Here is a 9925-nt window from a genome sequence, read left to right on the forward strand (position 1 = left end):
AGTGCCAATCAAGACCGCGACCCTCTCCATGTGGAATTGTAGAGAACGAAAAAGATTATGCTCAAGATGGCTCGAAGACAAGGCCAGGAATATGACTTAGAAGACGAGGATGGGGAGCTGTGTGCTCCTCACATAGTGGAAGCCCCATTGCCACAAGGCTTCAAGATGCCTGCCATCACATCTTATGATGGCAACACGGATCCCATCGACCATCTGTCAAAGTTCAACCAATTGATGTCGGTGCATAGTGTCTCTGAGGTTGCAAAGTGCCATGTGTTCCTGTTGACTTTGACAGGTCCGACGAACGAATGGTTCAAGAAGCATAAACCAGGGTCCATTCACTCGTGGCACTAGCTCTCCTCTTCATTCCGACGACAATTAATATCGACTAGAAAAGTGAGCTTTGAGGTCAATGCCTTGGCCAACATAAAGCAAGAACCCCTTGAGACCCTCAAGGCCTACATCAAGCGCTACAAGGAGGAAGCCGCTAAGACCAAGAGGGTCGACGACAACCAGAAATTGATGGCCTTGCAGTCAGGCATCCGAGCAGGGTCTCCTTTGTGGGATGACCTCCAACAGAGAGAATGTTGAAGACTCGACGACTTCATTCGTCGAGCACAAGAGTACATAAAGTGAGAGAATGCCTAGATTGGGGCATGTGGCGAACACGTCGCTTTCCCTGCTCTGTTGGTATTAAAAGTCTAAATCAGAGATATGCAGCGGAGATGGAGTTTTTAAAATTTATTAATAACAGTCAGGATCATACATATATAAATATATTAAATCACATACAAATAGATTAGAGATTACCTCTTGAAGCCTATCAAGTATCCACGAATCTTTTTGTATAAATCAACAATCTTCCAGTCCAAATTCTAAATGCTCACACCTTGATCTTCCAGACTATTCAAACACACAAGTTAGAGAGATTGATTAGATTGTGTGGGAGGTATGTTTCAAGAGTTCTTGAAGTTGTAACCTTGATAGTTTATGATAGTGAATGCTGAGTTGGTACTCCCGTAAATGCATCCTTCAATTGAGCCGAACCATGTAAAGTCTTTGTTTGTTTTTCTTTCGTCTTTTTCTGCTCATGTGTGTGTGCTGAAAAAATAGTTTTCTGGGTTGCTTCTAGTGTGTGAATCTTGATCTAAGAAGTTGGTGCAAGTCTCTCTTTGCTGCAACACTATGGAAACTGTTTTCTACTATCATTTTTTAAATCACACCTTTTAAAAAAAAATGTAAGACAAAATATGTAAATCACTCATAAAATTTGAAAGCTTATAATTTTTTTTTTTATGTTTTTTACTTAATCTATCATTTTTTTTTGTGTACTCAAATAAACATTCAATGTTCTGAAAATACATAAATTTATTTTGCAAATAATTTTTTCAATATTTTCTTTTAAAGAACATTTTTTTTTTCAAATTATAACATTTTAAACTAATATTCATCACTATTGTATTTACATCAAAACCAATCAACTTCTAAAGTACTTTTACGCACAAAATTTTAAACTAATAATTTATGTACTTTTCTTTCCTTGTTTCTTTTTTATACCGAACAACAATGAAAGAATATATTTTCATTTCTTCACTCCCCCATTATGTCACCTCTAGCCTACCAAATATGGCCAAAAGTTACCACAAATAACCAATGGTTGGTTTAAAAAGTTCAAGCAAGGTGAATATTCCACTCTGATAAATACAAGTACCTGTTGAAAGATGAAACTGCAGAACAAGATTCCCTGTCTTATGTTTTGCAGGATGGTGATTTGAATCAACGGGGCAAGAGTGCCCAGCCGGTCGAGGTGGAGGACATTGGATTGGATTCCAATTTGAGGAATGCATCTTGGGCGGATAGGAGTGAAGGAGGTAATAAGGTCACGGAAGGGGATTTTCAGTCAGAATCCCAGCTTCAATGGCAACAATTTAGATCGAGTAAGCTATCCTTTTCTGAACTGAAACTGGAGTTTACTGAACCTATTTTCAGGAATGGGCAGAAGCTGGCACAAGTTGATATAGAAGAGGTAAAAACTTAGTCAGCTAATTGGAGTTCTGCTGTGGTCTGCATGGTGCTTGGAGCAAATCCTCCAATGGCAGAGTCTCCTCAGTTTTACTCCAGTCCAATTACTCCAGTCTCCTCAGTTTTACTCCAGTCCGATTACAAAGGGTAGACTGTTGATAACTTGGAGAAAGGGGTTAGCTAAATTGATTATATTGGAAGAGTCTCCTCAGCTGGTTCACTGCCAGGTAAACTTGGTAGGATACAGGAGTTTTTTCCATGTCACTTTTGTTTATGGTTACAATACAACTGAAAAGAGAAGAAGCTTATGGCTTGATTTAACTCGCATTTCGCTTTCAGTCAAAGCGTGGATAGTCTTAGGGGATTTTAATGCCCCGTTTTCTGGTTGAGATAGGTATGGTGGCAATCCTATTGCTAGTTCTGAGCTGGCTGACTCTCTGGGTTGGATGGCTAATGCTAAAATTGAGGCTCTTAAGAGTATGGGTTCGCATTTTACTTGGACTAACAACCAGGAAGGCTCAGCCAGGATCTACTCAAAAATTGATCATGTGTTAATTAATGAGGAGTGGTTGAACCTTTTTCCTCAATCTTTGGCTATGTTTCGTTGGGAGGTGGTTTCCGATCATTGTTCTTGTGTTGTTTCTAATATCCCTATGGAGGTTATGGGAATCAATTTGTTCAGGTACTATAATTTCTGGTCTAACCATTCTGAGTTCAACCAGGTGGTTTTGAGCAGCTGGAGGGCCCCTGTTAAAGTATTTGGTTTGAGAGCAATCTTCATCAGGCTTTTTCGATTGAAGCATAGGCTTAAGAAGTTTAATAGGGACTGTATTGGTAATGTTGGGTCTGGTTATCAGTCAGCTTTGGTGGCCTTTCAAGATGCCTAATTTCTTGCCCAAGAGAATCCTCAAGACCTTAAGTTACAGGAGATGGTGAAGGAGAGTGCTTCTGAGTTTCATCAACAGGAGCAAATGTATCATAGTTTTCTTGCTCAACGTAGTAAGATCAACTGGATTAGGAAGAGAGACATGAACGCCTCTTTCTTTCATGCCTATCTGAAGAAGAGAAAAGCAGAGAATACTATAGTCTCATATCTGAATGATAATGGTTTGTTGGTTGATGACTTCAAGAAGGTGGTGGACCATTTTGTTGATCACTTCAACAATCATCTTGGTAGTTATAGTTCTGCTTCAGGAACAGTGGACCCTCATAGTGTTGCTTTGGGCACTAAGCTTTCAGTTGAGCAACAGCTTTATCTCTTAAAACCCTTTTCCAATAAGGAAATAAGGGCTTCTTTGTTTAGTATTCCTAGCACTAAATTGCCTGGTCCAGATGGATATGGATCAGGTTTCTTCAAGTGCCTTTGGAAGGATATTGGTCAGGATATATGCTCAGTAATCACTCATAGTTTCTATACAGGCCAATTTCCTAAGGAGCTCCATGAAACTACTCTGTCATTGATTCCTAAGGTTTCTAATCCAGCTAGGGCCTTAGATTATAGGCCTATTGCCTGTTGTTCGACCCTTTATAAGGTCATGGCTAAGTTGTTATGTTCTCGGTTGGCAGTGGTACTTCCCTCTCTTATTCAATCTAATCATGGTGCGTTTGTTCGAGGTAGGTATATCGCTCACAATATCATGATTCTTCAAGATCTAATTAAGAATTATGGTAAGGCTATAACTTCTCCTCGCTTTGCAATTAAGATAGACCTTAGTAAGGCTTATGATACTGTGGACTGGCTATTTTTGGAAAACCTCTTGAAATCTTATTGTTTTCCAATGAAGTTTATTGGCTGGGTTATGAATTGTATCAGGAATACTACTTATTCTCTTCTGATAAATGGTCGAGTTCAGAGTAGTTTCAAGGGGGAAAAAGGCTTGCGCCAAGGGGATCCTATGTCCCCTCTTCTCTTTGTGCTCATTATGGAATATATGACTAGAAGTTTACAGCTGGCTACCAGGTCTCCTTCATTTCGGTTTCACCCAATGTGTAAGAGCCTAAATCTGGTTAACTTGTGTTTTGCAGATGATATAATTCTGTTCTGCAAAGGTTCTCTTGGGGCTGTTAGTGTTCTTAAGGTTACTCTTGGGCAGTTTAGTGAGGCTTCTGGGCTGTCAATAAATGCCAATAAATCTCTTATTTACTTTGGAGGAGTTAGTGTTGAGGAAAGAAGAGAGATTACTCAGGCTATTCACCTTCCTGAGGGGAACTTTCCCCTGCATTATCTTGGGGTTCCTTTAAGGCCAACCAAATGGAAGCATGTGGACTGTGAGATCATAGTTCACAAAATGAGAACAAAACCTTTTTCCTAGTCTAGTAAGCATCTCTCCTATGCAGGCCGCCTGTTGCTCATTCACACTGTCCTTTTTGGCTTGAGGAACTATTGGATGAATGTGTTTATTTTACCTCAAAGCATCATCAAAGAGGTTGAGAAGTTATGTAGACAGTTCCTTTGGGGGGCCTCAGGGACTCGTAGTAAACTTCACTTAGCACCTTGGCAGCAGGTTTGCCTTCCCAAGGCTTATGGAGGGCTCGGTCTCAGAGATGGTGCTAGCTGGAATAGAGCACTTCTTGCTAAATATATCTGGGCAGTCACAACTAAACATGACACTCTTTGGGTCAAATGGGTTCAACATGTCTACTTGAAGGGGGTTCACTTTTGGAACTATGTTTTGAAGCAAGATAGCAGCTGGTATTGGCGAAAACTCTGCCATTTAAGGAACAAATTCAGTGAAGGAGAGGTGTTAGCTGCTGGTTTGTCTGGGAAATTCAAGCCATCCAAGCTGTATAACAGCTCAATCAATCAGCACCTTGTGGCTTATAAAAATGTAGTATGGAGTCGAACAATCCTCCCTAAGCATCGTTTCCTGTTATGGATGGTGGTTAACTCTTACCTCTTAACTAGAGATAATTTGGCTAAAGCTAACATGCTGTTACCTAACTCTCTGTCCAATTTGTGAAGATTAGTTAGAGAGTCATCACCACTTGTTTTTTGAGTGTTGTTTATCCAAGAGAGTGTTGTCGTGTATTTTTGCTTGGCTTGGTTTTCATGGTTGGGCCACCAAATTTTCGGATTGGATTGTTAGACCGAGTGCTGGGCAAAATGACAGCCTTAGTTTAATTCTGAACATGGTTCTTGTAGCAGTGGTTTATCATATTTGGAGGAATAGGAATAGATGCATTTTTGATGGGTTTTTCTTAACAGCTCATTGTATAGCAAAAGAGGTTATTTCTTTAGTCAAATACAGATTGTAGATTGTCTATAGCAGGAAAGTTTTCCCTCATCTTAAGCTTTTCTTAAGAAAGCTTCAATGTATATAGTGTGAGGGTGGGTTCTTGAGTGGTTTTTCTTGGCTTTTGTTTGGGCAGTTAGCCTTGATTGTATATGCTTGTTTGTTCAATGAAGTTTTATTTCTTCTTGATCAAAAAAAAAATACTAGTAAAAACATTTTCTGTTTTCCCCCATTGGAATAATAATCTCCATTCTAACATTGTGGAATTCTCAGAGTATATCATTCAAGTATTAGTACACACTTCCCAACAGTCGCTAGAAGATTTTTCAATTAAGAAAGCAAATGTGTCTTAACATCAGTAGTTTCCAACCAAGAAAAAATGTTACACATAACCTTCTTCACAAGAAGAAATGCCTATACAATCAAAAAGAATAAAAGAATAGTGACAGAACAATTACTAGAAAGCATCTATATATGTCAACTATGTGAATCATCACAAGCCTTTAAGAGACATTCTTCAATGCACAAACACATTCATGTGGTTACTTCTTCCCCTTGCACCAACCACACCTGTAAATAACAGAAATTAAACCGATCAAAAACTACATAATAAGATCGAAATACAAAGAGATCATTTATGAGATATAGTAGAATAATAGTCCAGCGCAGATCTAAAGAAAAATATTTTCCTTCTCTAGTTTACTAGAAGTACACAGAAGGGGTCCTTCCTATCATATGGTTAAACATTGTTTCTCAATATTTTCTCAACTGACAGCTGGATCATAATTTAAGAAAACATGTAACAATGTGATTTGATGATGATAAAGAGTCAGCAAAATTATAATACATAAGTAGCACAACAGTTTCTTCTTATCTGAATTAAATTTACGAGCTTAGATGCAAAAGAAAGAATGACAGATTATTGACAATTGATCATTAAAAATATTACCGAATACCAAAAAGTAAATGCAACCCAATACATATAAAGATGATCTAATATATCAACTCAGTCAATCATATAGCACAACTCATCATTCAAAATCTTTCCACTAGACATCCGATAATCTTTAACAATGATTTAAAAAAAAACAACGAATCATATGATTGAACTTACTTAGAACTGAAGTGGGTTCATTCTTCTTTGCAAAGTTGAATTGAAAATTCCTCTGATTCTTAGAGCTGACCAAGCAATCATACTCTTTCCGTACAATAGGACCAAGCCCGGTATGCACATCTTTCCACATCTTCCTCTGTTCTACAATGTTCACAAACCTCAAGGCTTCCATTTCTTCCCTTGAATACATCCTCTTGCTTCTATCTCCTTTCTTTAAAGCGACATTTTTCCTTCCTTTATGCCTTCTTGGAGAGCCTCTCACCACCTTCTCAAGAAAGTCTTCCTTCCTATTCTTGTTCACATGACCCTTTGAGGATTTGGAAGGAGCAACCAATTCCATCTTCCACCCAAGTTTGGGGACTGAAACTGGTCCAATCAAGGCGGTTTCATCAACCACTTGAATCTCCAAAGAACATCTTGGATCTTCGTTGATCATCTTTAAACGACTGCCCAATTCATTGTCGTTTCCCCAGAACTTGTTGCTGGTGTGAACTTGAATATGATCAAAATCAATCGCTTTTTCCCCATCTTGGAAACCATTTCTCATTTCACCAGTCGATACAGAATCGCCTGCCATGATAATCGAGGCTTCAACTTCTTCCAATAACTGCTTCTTTCCCGCACCTAAAGCTAAAGGACAACCCAGCTCCTCAACGTCGTTTCCCAAGAACTTGTTGTCGTTTCCCAATTCGAAGTCTTTCACTTCTTTATCAAAGGAATCAGAGAACGAGCTTTCTTTTAGAGAAGCAAGATCAGAGACAAGACTCACCTCGTGAATCACCGGAGATTCTTGAATGGTTTGTTCGGAATCAGATGACCCAGAAATGAAATCAGTAGTTAGAGAGTTTGAAGACCCGGAATCGGTGGTTTCGTGATATGGGACGACGTCGTTCTGGGAGATGGAGTGAAATGATTCGAACATGAGACATGTTTTCTCCATTGATGTACCTTCGTCTTGTTGGAGAGTGAAAACTTTGCCCGGAGATTGAGTATCTTCTTTCGTAACAACAGAGAGAGAATCAGAGGGTTTGACATTGAAGCATGTAATATCAGCCATGGCTCTAACAGAGAGAATTAGAGAGAGAGAGAGAGAGTGTGTGTGAGTTCTGAACGCAGGAATTTGAAACGTTGAAGGGTTTATAAAGGCTTTACTAGGGCAAGCGTCTACACTGACCTTCAGAATACCGAAAAAACCGAAACCAATTAAACCGAATATCGAAAAAACCGCCAACAGCGCAAATTGCCATTGTTCGATCGGTTTGAAAATTTTGTGTGAACCGACGGCTGGAACCGAAACCGACCGAACAATATAATATATAATAATATAATATTATATAATTATTAAATAAAAAAAATTAAATTATGTTCTATACATTTATGTTTTAAAAATGCACAAAAATAAATTCCAACAATCTAAAATTTTTAGTTTTTTAACTAAAACTTTCCAAAAAAAATTAAAATTTTTTTTAAAAAAAATAATAAATTCGGTTTGGTCGGTACAGCAGTCCAAAACGGTCAGTCTTTTATTTTAACTGGATTGGTCGGTCAGTTTTTGGATTGCACCAATCCGGACCGAAAACCGAATTCTGGATTTTATGTTATGAAAAAACTGCCTAAACTGATCGATGCTCACCCCTAGGTTTTCCTTTGCCCTTATTTATTATTATTTATTTACATTTAGACCCTCATAAAATAGTGAAAATAACTATTTAGGGCCTAAAAATGGTGAAAGTATTTTTTCTTATTTTAAATAATATAATGTTAGATTAAATAATATGCAAAATGTGATTTCTCACACAAATGTAATTTGTCCACATTGTAACATAGTGTTGAGAGTGACAAAATTAGCACATGTGTGTGTTCAAATGTAACATATTTTTGAGTTACAAATTTGTAACTCTAAAATATTATCCAATAATGTGTCAATTTAGTGTTAAGCATTGTTGTTTGAATTTCATAATGCCAATATGTGACATGGTTGTTGAAGATATGATTTTAACTCTCATTATGTGTATGGATGTTACAAAATTAAGTGGGAAGGAGTTTGAGACGTTTTGGAAAATTAAGAGAATTTGGGAGGCTGACAAGCAGCAGTGGCCGCGACCACTAACATCCCTGGCCGCGGCCTGGGGATAGTGGCCAAGCGGCCGCTGCCGCTAATGATCGTGGTCGCGACCAGGCATGCTGACAATTTCAAATTCTTTATTTTTAGTTTTTGAACGTTTCCAACACCCCATGTAACTCTCAAATCTTCATTTTAATTCCATAAACATCCAATTAAACATTAGTAACGTCCAAGGGGGTTGGTGGAATTTGAAATTCAAAGAGTGCCTCAAAACTCTATAAATAGGAGTCTAATGCTCACTTGTTAGACACACAATTTCTATCAACTAGAGCACTTGGCTATAAATACACCAAAATGCTTGTTTATTCCAGAGAGTTATTTCCAAATTGTCAGAGTTCCCTTAGTGCTTGAGATAGGGGGGAAAAAGCTTTCAGACAAATATTTTAAACATTGTTCAAGTTGGTGATCTCCACTACTCTACACTTAATATGGTGTGAGTGTTAGAGTGATCTTCCTTTTACAATTGTTCTACTTTTCTTTTGTTCTTATTTCTTCCTTCTTGTTCATTTATATATTTGTATTATTTATGCTTTGAGTTGTAATTTTCTATATTTCTATCATCTTCTATTTCTATTTACTTATAATATTTATGTTTTCAGTTGTATCTTTGTTCTACTACATCCTCATCTTTTCTTATTTATTTGTAGATTTTGCAATTGAATTGTAACCCTTATTTTATCAATCTTCTTCTCTTTTGTATTATTTTGTGTAGAGTTGTAGTTGTTTTCATTTATCCATTGGAGCAATATTATTATCTCTAACATTCAAAAGCTTGTTTGTTTCAATGGAAGGAGAACTATCAAGATCATGAACCAAGATCAAGTGAGGTTGGACAGTGTTGACTGCCTTTTTCGCTATCAACTTAAACAACAAGAACACAACAGTTTTTACGTGGTTCAGGTTATAAAGAGCTCTAGTCTACTAGTCTCTTGTATTAAAAGGATTGGGAGCTTGTTAGGTCAAGCCCTAATGGAGTTTTCTCGGGCAGTGTTTAGATTGCTCTGAGTACAAGGCTTTTTCTCTCTCTTCCGAAAATTGACCCATTCACAATGAGACTCCCAGCCCTATTTATAAAGGCTAGGGTTATTAATGATAATTATCTATAATTAATACACATTCTCCATGTCATTGGGGTATTAATACCACTTTAATGCATTAGGTTGCATTGACTAGAGACCACAACCCAAGCGAGATACGCGGGGCCCACTCCATACTGTTACCTACTTTATGGGGAACATCCCCTGGCACTGTCAGGGCATGCACACACATCTCTATGTCAGACGACATAGTGGTAGTGCGAATTGTCGAGTCACACAATTGACAACACTGTGGACGGATCACCAAAATGGTTGTCAGACAATCCTCTGGCGCGGCAAACATGCACTGGCTGACACCTAGCTAGCCTTGTAGGTCCTGAGGACAAGGTCCTTG

General features: G+C 38.0%; 2 protein-coding genes across 2 annotated transcripts; one reads left to right on the forward strand and one right to left on the reverse strand.

Annotated features, from left to right (window-relative positions):
- The first annotated feature begins 2068 nt into the window (after window positions 1-2068).
- Window positions 2069-2909, forward strand: LOC133814936 (uncharacterized). Its single transcript, XM_062247837.1, has 2 exons — window positions 2069-2169; window positions 2417-2909. Exons 1-2 carry the CDS (start codon window positions 2069-2071, stop codon window positions 2907-2909), a joined length of 594 nt encoding a protein of 197 aa, XP_062103821.1.
- Window positions 2910-5564: 2655 nt separating this feature from the next.
- LOC133818725 (uncharacterized) lies at window positions 5565-7484 on the reverse strand. The gene is made up of 2 exons (XM_062251757.1): window positions 6370-7484; window positions 5565-5825 (listed from the first exon to the last, which is right to left on the reverse strand). Exons 1-2 carry the CDS (start codon window positions 7424-7426, stop codon window positions 5773-5775), a joined length of 1110 nt encoding a protein of 369 aa, XP_062107741.1. The 5' UTR covers window positions 7427-7484; the 3' UTR covers window positions 5565-5772.
- Between the last annotated feature and the right edge of the window lie 2441 nt (window positions 7485-9925).

This window comes from Humulus lupulus, chromosome 2 (assembly GCF_963169125.1).
Source record: "Humulus lupulus chromosome 2, drHumLupu1.1, whole genome shotgun sequence".
Lineage (NCBI taxonomy): Eukaryota > Viridiplantae > Streptophyta > Magnoliopsida > Rosales > Cannabaceae > Humulus > Humulus lupulus.